The 13,671-nt window shown below is 33.8% G+C and overlaps 1 protein-coding gene across 1 annotated transcript; it reads left to right on the top strand.

The window, feature by feature from the left end:
* Positions 1-3,879: 3,879 nt before the first annotated feature.
* LOC111713185 (neurogenic locus notch homolog protein 3) lies at positions 3,880-13,120 on the top strand. The gene is made up of 8 exons (XM_023488007.1): positions 3,880-5,487; positions 6,619-6,804; positions 9,091-9,149; positions 9,616-9,674; positions 10,390-10,450; positions 11,239-11,298; positions 11,788-11,972; positions 13,075-13,120. The coding sequence occupies exons 1-8, from the start codon at positions 4,218-4,220 to the stop codon at positions 13,118-13,120; spliced, it is 1,926 nt and encodes a 641-aa protein (XP_023343775.1). The 5' UTR covers positions 3,880-4,217.
* Positions 13,121-13,671: the final 551 nt, after the last annotated feature.

The raw sequence follows: 13,671 nt of genomic DNA on the forward strand, positions 1-13,671 counted from the left end.
CCCCCATCGTGTGAAGAATGAGGGCTGGAGAGTGGAGACCCTGGGTAAGGGTACACCGTACACCAATTTCAAGAATAATGTCGTGACTGGTATTTTATAACCTATAAAGCATTTTTATTACAAGAGTTAGGAAAAAACATTCATTTGATTAATTAAATCATAAAAAAGGTCAAATATTACGAGAATAGGTTGTTAAAAAGCAGAAAGGGGAAAGTGCATTCCCCCCCCCCCACATTTTTGCATCTCAAAATTAGCTTTTTTACTTTCTGTGAAATTCTAACTGATCCTTTTTAAGAGTAACAATTCAGTGCTTTACTTATAGTTCATCCTATTTTTAAACCCTCTTTTGTTTTTCGTGACCACTCCCTTTAGGTGTCCACCCCCTCCTCCCCTTCTCCCCGGAAACCGAACTTAATTGTAGATGTTAAATCTTTAAAATTGTGAAGAGAAGCTCGGGAAATACCTTTTATTGTATCATAATTCGGGGAGNGGGGTCCCTTGACAAAGGTGCAACAGACTGCATTTCCTGTTCCAAGCTTTGATTCACTGACTAGTACACTGACTATTATTAGACAGCATGGCGTTCAAAAAATCTAAAATCCAAAAACATGCTTTTTTTACAAATATACAAGTTTATCAAAATAAACACCGTTTATTTATTTAATATGGCAACCTTAATACCATATGATGAATGGAATTAGACATCACGCACCTTCCTAATAGGCTAGATAATTAGAGTTACTTAATGAAATTACTTACTTCAACAGCCTGAGGTATATAGAATAGAATATGGCCAAGGAAACTAATAAAATATGGCTAGAGAAGAAAGACTTTGTCTAACATTATTTATAAGATTTGGAATCCAGCTTCACCTTCGCCATCTCCTGTAAAAGTCGACCCACTCAACATAGAATCTCAAAACCAAGTTAAGAATATTCCTGTTGTTCACCCGACTTCCCCAATGAAAATTCGAGGCAAATCGGTCATGGGGTGCTTAAGTTCTGATCGGACATACAAAATAAAAAAAAATAAAAAAAACCCTGGACTAGTGAATGAGTTGGTTGAGTACATAAACATGACACTAAGCGAAATATTACTCAACAAACCACCCATAAAAAGTAAAAACGAACATTATCATATTTAGCCAGGAAAATTGAAAGATTAGATGTTTGAGTGTTTGTCTAAAAATTTATCCCATTTATAATACTGAAAAATAATAATACATAAAATTCACGTTTGAAATATAGTCAAAGAAAGTGATTCTCTGTAATATGTTTAAAATTTGAAAAATCCTAATGTAATGAACCCTTATCCAACCAAACATACTTTTTGCAGATCTACATGGAAATTTTAAATACTAAATTATTGACTTTTCTGATAGTGTTAAAACTAGATTTGTGTCAAAATGTTAATATTTTAATTTGCAGTGTTGTATTGCTCCAACTTATTGTGGAATTGTGACAGATGAAATTGTACCAAACTGTATACAACTTGCAAGGACGACCTACAAAGTTAAATATAAAAAAACAACATTTTAAAGCAAATTTGTTAAAAAGCAAAAAATCTTGCTATCACCTTGAAATACAACTTATTATGTGATATGGACCTGTGTATACTGCACAGTTTCCTTGTATTATGTTCTTTGGCCTCTTTAAAGTCATATCTTTAGTCTAGCAGTGGTCTTCTTATTATAGAGTTTGTTTGGGACCCGCTGTATATTTGTAAAGTTTGGGTCCCGCTGTATATTTGTAAAGTTTGGGTCCCGCTGTATATTTGTAAAGCTTGGGTCCCGCTGTATATTTGTGAAGTTTGGGACCCGCTGTATATTTGTAAAGTTTGGGTCCCGCTGTATATTTGTAAAGTTTGGGACCCGCTGTATATTTGTAAAGTTTGGGTCCCGCTGTATATTTGTAAAGTTTGGGACCTGCTGTATATTGTAAAGTTTGGGTCCCGCTGTATATTTGTAAAGTTTGGGACCCACTGTATATTTGTAAAGTTTGGGTCCCGCTGTATATTTGTAAAGTTTGGGTCCCGCTGTATATTGTAAAGTTTGGGTCCCGCTGTATATTTGTAAAGTTTGGGACCCGCTGTATATTTGTAAAGTTTGGGTACCGCTGTATATTGTAAAGTTTGGGACTCGCTGTATATTTGTAAAGTTTGAGTCCCGCTGTATATTTGTAAAGTTACCAAGATGAACCGTTTCCTTTGCAAAGTGACTCGTTGAGAGTCACCTTGAATTAGGTTGAAAATCCATTTGATAACCTTTCATGTTTGTTGAAACTCTCTGTTTTACTAATAATATATGTTTGGCTGGTACTGTTTAACTGTAAATATCATTATTTATGCATGTTTTTATGTGTTTACCAAGAATACTAAAACAAGGATAGACATTAGACAATTTTGTATGATTTATTTGTAACAAACCTCCATTTTTTAAATTTTTTGTTTACAATTAGAAACACGATGATTATCCTTTTAATAAAATCTGTTGTTTACATATTAGTACAATAAACATTAGGTAAATTCCTACGCATTGGGTGTGCCACTACACCACCCTGCCAGATAAACGACCATCAGTGCAGAGTAAACCACATATTTACAGTTTTAGAGTAGAGATGGACGTTAAAGTTTTTTTACCACAAAAATCTAAAATGTTAATTTTATATCAACATTTTTTTTTACTTTATAAGTTGGCTTTCACTGCGGTTCTCCAAATTTGTAAGCTCCAAAAAATGTGAATCAAAAGTATTTATCCTTATTTTCTAACAACAATATCTTCATTTTTGTTTTGTAAGAATATAGATGTTGCATAGTCTCATATAAGCAAAAGCGACCACAAAATTCTTAGATTTCAACAAAAGCTTATAGATTTTTCAGGATTATGCAGGAAGCTGGACACACATTTAAAGCTATAAATAGAGTAAATAGCCAAAAGCCAATACTTATTTTCAATACAGGGAAAGTGAAGGATGCAAATGCCTGTAAAGATCAAGAAAAGCTCAAGCATGAATATCTTCAGTTTTATCGCGAGCTTGAGGATGAGTACAAACAGCTTTTCCTAAACCTAATTTAAATTTTTCTCCGTGTAACTTTTTGCTGTACGATGGTTCATTAGAAAATCATTAATCTAATAAAAGAAGGGAAAAAGATAATACAAAAATTAAATTAATTTAAAACATATCATTTCACAAGACAGGATAGAAATAAAAATGTTCAAGCCTATTTCGGAAAACGTCGTTTTTTCATTAATTTGAAGAAAAAAGTAATCCTTTAAACATAGTATTGGTAACGAAAATTAGATTTTATGCCAATTTTCTCCCAATCTTCGGGGGTAAAAGAGAAGTGCCCCCCTCGCTACGGGCCTGAATTTGTGTAATTTATGGAAAACGAAACAGTCTTATAAATAGTCTTCTTTTTTTAGAACAAGAAATTGGGGTTTCTTCGCAATCATCTTTTAAAATAAAAACTTGTGCAACGGATACCTCTAGTCTATACTTAGTTGACTTTTTAGTTTCTACTAATTATACCCAAACTTAAATGTACTATAGTATAAGACTACTAGATATGGGTCCAAAAAAACATATTTTTCATATTTTTTTAATACTTTTGGTGATTTAAACGATTACAAATAAAACTCAATATTAAAGTAAGTTCTAAGAACAATGAAGGTTTAAAATGCTGCCATCTTTGATATATCGTGATAATACAACTACATAACTGGAATATAAACCCCATCCCTCATACATTTATTTTGGTTTGTCCAATACACTAATCTCTGTATGACGTATCTACTGCGAGCCTATCTGTTGAGTCAGAATCTAACGTTTACGTCACTGGATTCTGGAGAGTTTAACGTTTGGGGGGAACTCCAGTTGCCCTCCCTCAACCTTTCTTCTCATACAACCTTTCTTAATATAGAGATGATGTTTAGTCCACTCAGGGACTTCTAACTATTGACAGTGATTAGCTAATTGTGTTGCAAGGTTTGAAAACAGGTGTTCAAATCTTCTGCTGCTCAGGCCCTAAACCAGAGTAAGTTCAAGTTTTGCAACCCACACACTCCAAGTTCGTCTTTCAGACAAACCGTTGTCAAGATCAGTTGGATAGAGGCCGAGGAAGAGGCAAGTCCTGCCTGTCCTAGTCAAATAATCTCAGCTGAACAAGCTAAATTTTAAACTTAAAAGCTTACAAAAAATCTAATCAAAAAGAAACCAAAAATGAAATTTCTAATCATAGTTCTAGCCCTATCAAGCAGCCAGGGTAGAAACTTTATAGAAGATCCTAAATGTCCTGCTGTGACTCCTCAAGGTAGTTGTCAAGGGCGCCGGTCAAACTGTTGGTCCCCTGGAGTCCGGGATACGGATTGTCCTGGGCATGGTCTCTGCTGCTATGATGGTTGCGCTAACACCTGTGTATCAGAAATCCTCCCTGCTACTAGTATTCAGCAACCTCAGTTCCAACCTACTCCTGTTAAACTCCAACATCCTCCACCTCCACCTCAGAACAGTTACTTCCCTCCTCCACCTCCTCCACCTCCTCCTAAACCAGCAACTTCTCCTGCTCCTAGCTATATCCCTCCTCCCCCTCAACCTATCCAAACTCCACCTCCTAGCTATATCCCTCCTCTAGACCCATTTGAGGATCGCCAACAGTCCATTCAAGTTCAAGTAACTCAGCCAGCCCCTAGACCTACCCAACCTCCTCGACGACCTGCCCATGTCGGAGGAAGTTGTCCAGCATCCTCTCCTCTACCCCTGACATCTTGTCTAGGACGGTTCAGTACCTGCTGGTCTGTAGGAGTATCAGATCTAGATTGTCCAAACTGGGGACTCTGTTGTTTTGATGGATGTGCTAATACTTGTGTAGGATCCAACCCTCCTCCTCCTCCTACTGAGAGCCCTATCCCCCGCTATGAACCTCCCAGGAATCCTTGTGATCCTAACCCCTGTGGTCCAGGTTCTATGTGTATCCCCCAGGAAGGTGAACCTGAATGCAAATGTCCCCCAGGTTTGGTTCCTAATCCAACTCCCCAGCAGGGTTGTAAGGTTCCCAACCCCTGTGATCCCAACCCCTGTGGTTCTGGCTCCATGTGTATACCCCAGGAAGGAAAACCTACCTGCAAGTGTCCTGAAGGCCTGGTTCCAGATCCTACTCCGGAGATAAAATGTAGCGTTAGAGATCCTTGCAACCCTTCTCCGTGTGGTCCTGGAACCACGTGTACTCCGAACAGGGATGGAAACCCCATCTGTACCTGTCTCCCTGGACTGATCCCTAAACCTGATACTATTACCGGCTGTGGACCTGAATGTGTAGTTGATCCAGACTGTAAGTACGGATTTATCTGCAGCGAATCTAGATGTGTGGAGAAACCAGATCCTTGCAACCCGTCTCCATGTGGGCCTGGAACCACGTGTACTCCGAACCAAGATGGAAATCCAATCTGTACCTGTATCCCTGGCCTCATTCCTAAGCCTGATACGATCACAGGTGATAAATATTAAACATGTTCAAGCTTTGCAACATTCCTGGACTGCAGTTTTCATCGTAACAGAAAACTTGAAACTTGTCGTCTGAACTTAAAATTTTAGTCTTTTGCTAAATTACGCAAAAAAAAATTTTTTTTCTCTAAAACTGTAAATGTTAAAGGAACGTAATTTCAAGTTTACCTTCAATTATAGAGTGGCATGTCCGATTCACAACAGTACCCTTTAAAATTATTGTCCCAGCTAAAACCTGATCGTTTAAAATTATTAATTTTCTTTATAAGTGACATATATAGGTTTATGCTGCTGGGGAAAAAAAATTGTCAGAATTCAGCTCTTTTCTGAAAGAAAAACGACAATATATTTCTGATTGTCACTTAGAATAAGATTCAATGATTACCGTTGTAAATCGAACTTGCCACTATATTTATGAAGGATCCCTTTAAACACCGTCTACAGTCCCTTAAAACACCGTGTACAGTCCCTTTAAACACCGTGTACAGTCCCTTTAAACACCGTCTACAGTCCCTTTAAACACCGTCTACAGTCCCTTTAAATACTGTCTACAGTCCCTTTAAACACCGTGTACAGTCCCTCTAAACACCGTCTACAGTCCCTTTAAACACCGTCTACAGTCCCTTTAAATACTCTGTACAGTCCCTTTAAACACCGTGTACAGTCCCTTTAAAAAGAAACTCTTGATTTCTAGATTTATTGAATAGAAACTTCTAATCTTTAATTTGGAATTCTTTAAATCCTAAATACTAATTAAGGACACGTTGTATAACAGTATAGTATCTAGGTTAGGTGAGCATCTAAGGAATGTTTAAAGAACAGTTTGAATGAATTTAACCAATAAGATTTAAATATAGAGAGACAACAATCATTCGTTCCTTTTCCACTATTTTCAACAATAGTTTTATCAGCTTAATTGTATTTTACAGCTTAAAGCATTGTATATCTATTTTCCTGTATTGTATAATATAAATATCAGGATATGTGTTGGTTGTCTTAGTGTCTTGCGTTACTGTGTATCAAGATTGTATCCAATATACATGTATGTATCAGGATGCGGGCCTGAGTGTCTAGTGTATCCGGATTGTAAGTTTGTATCCTATATCCATGTATATATCAGGATGCGGGCCTGAGTGTCTAGTGGATCCGGATTGCAGGTTTGGGTATATCTGTTCTGAGAGAAGATGTGTAGAGAAACCGGATCCTTGTGTCCCTAATCCCTGTGGTGAGGGAGCAGTTTGTATTCTTCAAGGAGATTCATTCAGCTGTGAGTGTCCTGCTGGAACTGTAGGGAATGGGAATACAGGTATCATTGATGAGGTCTTCCTAGGTCATTGATGAGGTCATACCTGGCCATTGATGAGGTCATCCTAGGTCATTAATGAGATCAACCTTTGACATTGATGAGGTCAACCTGGGTCATTGATAAGTTCAATCTGTGTTATTGATGAGTCAACCTTGGTCATAGCTGACCTTAGTTATTGATGAGGTCAACCTTGGTCATAGATGAACTTAGTTATTGATGAGGTTATCCTAGATCATTGATGAAATCAATCTAGATTGATGATGTCAACCTAGGTCATTGATTAGGTCAACCTGAATTAATTCCTAAGTCAACCTAGGTCTTTATCAGCCTGGGTCAATTTTGAGGTAAATATTGTTAATTGTTTAATGACTTGGTCAACCTAGGTCATTAATGACTCCAACCTAGGTCATTAATGACTCCAACCTAGGTCATTAATGACTCCAACCTAGGTCATTAATGACTCCAACCTTGGTCATTAAAGGGAGTGTTCGCGAAAAATGAAAGGCGGTTAGGCTGATATGGAATTGAATTTGATATTGATATTGTTCGAAAATAAAATCATAAGATATTTTTGAACAAATCATGTTTTGATGAGGTCTTCGCGTTCTAAAGCCAAATTAAAAGAATTTAAACCGCGTCATTGAACCGCCAAAATCTTGTTCCAATTGAGCGCTGGCTCAAATCCCAAAACATTAATACAATTTCAGAGGTAACCAACCATGTTTGAGCCGCGTCTCAAATTTTTAACGCGGCTTAAATTCTTTAAATTCGGCCTCTGATAGTTTAACATTATTTTTTAACAAAAAAATTGTCATTTGATGTCCAAATTTTTAAATTTCCTTAAAAAAGTTTTCAGAAATTTTATTTTATGCAAACATTTATGAACGGAAGGGTTGCAGTGTTCAAACAAGGAACTTTATTATTAAATTAATTTGTACAAACAAGTCTGTAGAAACATGTATTTTATAATTCATACATTGATCATTTTATTTTCTACTTTCGCAGTTTTTAAAACTAGCTTGGGAACCCATATACAATCTAACTTACTCCCATGGTTAAATAAATAAACATAGATAGTTTATGTACGCAAAATCACCAAGAATTGTACAGTCCGCGAACTCATACTTCTAGGGGTTAAAGTGTACTTCAATGATAAGCGGGGTGGTTTGGTGTTTTAATGGATTTCATAGAATAAGTGTAAAATAACTCCGGGAATGGAACTATTTGAACAACAATATTTCACTGATCAATATATCATATTGACAAGATCTGAAGAAGGACATGAGAAGGAATAAACTAACTTAAATTTTTCTCTACAGAACTCATGTACACCACAAGTACTCAATGACATAAGAACAGCGAATGTTCACAACCGACCTAGTTAATCTATATAATAGGAATATCTTTAAAACATCTCATGTACATTTATATCTTTCAATATGAAAAATGTCGTCCTATGCACAATCTATCTTTATCTATGCTTACTTCAGTTAGAACTTGTGAACCAATATTTCCATAAATCTAACGAGTTCCAGATTAAATTTTGAGTCAAATTGGTCAAGGAGATCGGACATACAAACAAACAAAAAAAAAGAGAATTTACTTATTTATATAAATACGATGAGCATGTTTCTGAGGGTCAACATTATCAAGAAGAATAATCATTTTTAAAACTTTATGATTATTTGATTCAACAGCTTAAACTATCATGTTGGATAATTGGACAGTTTTTCTTTAATTTAAAATTTTTTGAAGAAAAGTTTTTTTTTCTGGGAAACCACCTCCAAATATTTTGACAAACATGTTTGAAAATTCTGGACTTCAGAAATATAATTTATGTATGTTGCAGTTCTGACCAAACCTCTAGTATTTACTTTATAAGGAATTTATAGGATCCATTAGGGTTCAAGTAGATTTAAAATTCGGTGATGGTGATGGACCAAACCTCTGTAGAGTAAAAAAGTAGATGTTACAAAAGTTAGGGGTTTTATCCGTTTATTTTATTTTGTGAACAATGCTTTTAAATTAGATGAAGTTTTTCATGCAGTGATAACCAGAAAACTCTGAAATAGGAAGACTACTTTATATCATTAATTTTAAGTGTATTTGATGTTGTTACAAAGCAAATAATATTTCTAGGCGTTTTTAAAGTGAAATCAGTCTGTTTACACTTTACAATTGCTGTGTCTCAGGTTCATTGGACTATTTGAAGTCATAACTTGAGGCTAAAAGTCGTCTTCCTATTGCAGAGTTTTCTGGTTATCACTGTATTTCTTTCCTGTACAGGGTGTTACAGAGGAGAATGCATTGTTGATGCTGATTGTAGTTCTTTAACAGCTTGCCAGGTAAACTCAACAGGGTGTCCCACAAATATGGGATACTTGGCTTTCGGATTTTAAGGATTTTCTGTTGATAGAAAAAAAAGTTTCAGACAATTTTTTTCAATTTTAAATGTCCATCAAACAGTGAGAAGACACAAAAATTTGGACCCGGTTTAGCCGTTTTGAAGTTTATTGGTTACAGACAGACAAGCCCAATTTTTTAAGTAGCTATTATTTTTTATCGAAAACTACTAGTCTCCGGATTTCCAAAATGTATTCTTTCAGTCTCACCTTTTTTTAACCTGATGGCGTAAACCTTTAAACCTAAAAATCTGATTTTCTTAGGTATTTTCAATCTAATGTCATATTATCTTTGAGATTCCAAACTATAAAATCTGCGAAATCAATTAATCATAGTTTGAAATATCAAATCAGGAAATTAGAGTTTGATGGAAGTTTTCTGGTGTCCACTGTATAATTTATTTATCAGGATTATTACTGTGTTGATCCCTGTTTGTCTGGTACATGCAGTGCTACAGATTTCTGCAAGTAAGATTTAGAAGATATTATTTTAATAACAAAATTTTTACCGCCATCTATCTTAAAGCCTGTATATCCCCCTCTCCTCCAGGATTCAACGTTTTTCATGCTTTATTGTTCCAATTGCTAAAAAACATATTCATTTTATGACCTAGCAAGTTTTAAACTCACACCCCCCCCCCTCTCAAAAAAAATATTCATTTATGCCTGAAATATTGAAACCCTGAATACTAGACTGTATATTTTCAATTCTTGGTGGTTTCTCCATAGAATTTATGGTTTTGCTTTTAAAGTAAAGAAGCAGTAAATAAATTAGAAGAATGCTATTTTATTCTGAAAATAGAAATCAACAAATGGAAAAGTTTAAAGAAAATGTTATAACGCTTTATTTCATTACTCTTTACTTTAGAACATTTTTTTATGAAAGCATCTTATGATATTTTTTATCTTTTTAATAAAAGTATCTTATTAATATTATTCAATATTTAATTTTTCTTGAATTTTGGACAATTGTATCAAAAGTGATTATTTTTCTCGGAGTGGTTGCTGAACACAGATATACTTTTCAGACGCATTTTAATCCAAGTTTTGAAAATAGTGTTATTTCTGCATTCTTTGGGTATAACTTTGGAGAATTTTAAGTTGCCAACCATTATTTTTTTTTTTATCTGGCTTCCTCTCTCATTTATACTGTTCTCATTTAATGTACTTTGTATCCCTGCAGGGTTAGGGAGCATATTCCTATTTGTGGATTCAACTATGACCCACCACCACCAGAACCTAAGGTCATTTTTATAAATTTTTTTATTTTCAGCCTTTTTTCTCATTTTCTTTATTTCTTTGTTTTGTTTTTATTTCTCTTTCTTTATATGTTTCTCAATTTCTCTTTCTTTATATGTTTCTCAATTTCTTTTTCTTAATATGTTTCTCAATTTCTCTTTCTTTATATGTTTCTCAATTTCTTTTTCTTAATATGTTTCTCAATTTCTCTTTCTTTATATTCTTCTCAATTTCTCTTTCTTTATATGTTTCTCAATTTCTCTTTCTTTATATGTTTCTCAATTTCTCTTTCTTTATATGTTTCTCAATTTCTTTTTTTATATGTTTTTCAATTTCTCTTTCTTTATATGTTTTTCAATTTCTCTTTCTTTATATGTTTTTCAATTTCTCTTTCTTTATATGTTTTTCAATTTCTCTTTCTTTATATGTTTCTCAATTTCTCTTTCTTTATATACTTCTCAATATCTCTTTCTTCATATGTTTATCAATTTCTCTTTCTTTCATGTTTCTCAATTCTTTATTTCTTTTATCATAGTTTTCTTGTGTGTTCTCTATTTATATTTATTTTTTGTGTTGCTTTGTATCTTTATTTCTTTATTTTCTCAGTTTCTAAATATTTCTGTTTACGATATCACAGTTTTTCCTGTTTCCATTTTTGTTGTGTTTTGTTTATTTTTTCATGTTTGTCTGTTTCTTCTTTCTTTAGCTCCACTCTCTTTCTGTTTTTCTGTATTAATAACTTTTTGCTTGTTATTTGATTTTTTTTCCTTTATTTTTATATTAAATGGCTTAGGACGAGTTTGTTATTGGTGAAAGGTATGAACCTAGAACACCTCAGGAGTCCAGACCACAGGTATATCGTCGTATATATCAATACAATGAAGACAACATTCGATTTACATTTATATTTCTACCAGGCTTTACAAACAGCATGGATACACATAAACATGGAATAATGAGGTTGCAAAAAAGAGCTTTTCCGTATGTAATTGTAAGCTTTTTATTTGAAAAAGGATTGTTATAAATAAAAACTTAAATAAAAAAGTTATCTTCATTGTCTTAAAATAAAAGCCGACCATAGTACTTGTACTGCGGGAATTGTTGTAATAGATGACATTGTTGTACTTGTACAATTTTTTTTTGCAGAATTAATTCAAATCTTTTCATAAGTATACAGTTTTTTTCAATTTTAGACTTTTTGTTTCTTTATTAAAGATTTTTTACACTGAATTTCAATACAACATTTTTATGAATGGTTTTATGTCTTGGTTTTGTGTAACTTTTAAAGTTTACCATTTAAAGTTTAAAGCGAAACAGACAATTTTTTCTTTTGTGTAATTAGGTTGTCATCGGTGCCCGCCACGAGCTGCAGCCGGTCATGCCCGATTCTAGAAACCCTTTTATTATTGGTGGTACAGACAATAGGTCACCAGGATTAAGTGCAGGAGCTAGAGATGCCGAGAGTATGCTGATGATGATGATGATGGATACTAGTCGCTTACCGGTCATTGGGGCCAGCTTTAACAGGTACAGGGTCAAAATTATGTAACATTGCGCGTACAACTTTGCGATCTCGTAGTCATAGCTCCTTAAATTGTGATTTCACGCCAAAGTACAAGAAAAGCAAAATTAGCCGGTCACATATTAGAAATTAAAAAACAATTCTGTTGATCTTAACAGCTATTAAATAAGAGGAGTTAGAATTAAAAACATATGAGATTTAAATCTTACGTTCGATTTACTTCATTTTGACGTGAATATACACACATCATTTCTTTAAATATGACGATTTTAAGAAGAAATTTTGACAAAGATAAAAAAGTTTATGAAACAAGTTTCAATACAGTGAAACCCTGAATAAGCCATTCATCGAAAGGATTCATCAAATGTCGTATTCTTCACTTTCTGATAATGGAATGAAGCAGATATTTAAGTTTTTATTTAAATGATTATATGGAGCTCTTTAAAACTGTTCCCGCATATTCATGGCTATTTATTTATTTTCGCAAATACTTAGATTTACGTAAAATAGTATAAAACCCATTGAAAAATTGTCAAGACGACATTTGATAAATTCTTTCGATGTATGGCTTATTTAGGGTATAAGAAAATATAGAAAATATGGCTAAAATATGGCTAAAATATATTATAAAAATGTTGCCTAAGAAACCTATCTTTATGTAGATAAATATAGCAAAACCTTTAATCTCAAACTGTGTACTTAATAGCCATATTACCAATAAAAAACCCCGAATTTTTTTTGATACTTTCGACCCAATAAAAGCATATTTTGAAATTACGAACGTTTTGTCCTAAATTGCATTTACAATTTAGAGATATCTCACAATTTTAGATATATCACGCAATTGTAGAGATATTATCACAATTAAAGAGATATCACACAATTATTAAATACCTTAAATTCTTTTCGAAATGCTTTGGGAAGTTTGATATTACGATGGTATATTTCTGTAGAAACAAACCATGCATTCCGTGTCGGTACGAGTATGGCCTATCTAGCTGGACGTATTAGATTCGATTACATCAGCAGTTTTTAGTAATTAGTCCATGGTTATACAGTAATCTTTATTAATTTTTGATGCTTCAATAAAATTTATCATTTGTTTAGGAGAAGAAGATCTTTGATAAGAACTCATAGTCAACCCAACCCTTGAGATAATTTCATGTTTATTGGGACACCCTGTGGGATCGATCCAATATTAGAAAGAAGAAGATTATGTACTGTAGTTTCTATGTATGTACTGTAGTGAATACATATTTAATAAAACTTGGCAATTTAAAATTTGTTTTTGTTCTTGTAGTTTAGAGAGGAAGCGCTAAAAGAACTGAGTGCTTGCCAAAAAATCTGATTTTTTGGAAAACAATTTGAGAGGTAACGAGCAAGTAAAAAAGGTTATTTGAGAGGTAACAAGTAAGTAACAAAGGTTATTTGAAAGGTAACGAGCAAGTAACAAAGGTTATTTGAGAGGTAACAAGTAAGTAACAAAGTGTTATTTGAAAGGTAACGAGCAAGTAACAAATGTTATTTGAGAGGTAACAAGTAAGTAACAAAGGTTATTTGAAAGGTAACGAGCAAGTAACAAAGGTTATTTGAGAGGTAACAAGTAAGTAACAAAGGTTATTTTACAGGTAACGAGCAAGTAACAAAGGTTATTTGATAGGTAAAGAGTTAGGCGCAAACGTTATTTGAGAGGTAACGAGCAAG

Source organism: Eurytemora carolleeae, unplaced genomic scaffold (genome assembly GCF_000591075.1).
Source record: "Eurytemora carolleeae unplaced genomic scaffold, Eaff_2.0 scaffold1381, whole genome shotgun sequence".
Classification (NCBI taxonomy): domain Eukaryota; kingdom Metazoa; phylum Arthropoda; class Copepoda; order Calanoida; family Temoridae; genus Eurytemora; species Eurytemora carolleeae.

Excerpts from the sequence above, each read along its gene's own strand:
- LOC111713185 (XM_023488007.1), top strand. The coding sequence starts at position 4,218 with ATGAAATTTCTAATCATAGTTCTAGCCCTATCAAGCAGCCAGGGTAGA. Across the intron at positions 9,675-10,389 it reads AGTGCTACAGATTTCTGCAA|GGTTAGGGAGCATATTCCTA; the intron begins GTAAGATTTAGA and ends GTATCCCTGCAG. Across the intron at positions 11,299-11,787 it reads CTCAGGAGTCCAGACCACAG|GTTGTCATCGGTGCCCGCCA; the intron begins GTATATCGTCGT and ends TTGTGTAATTAG.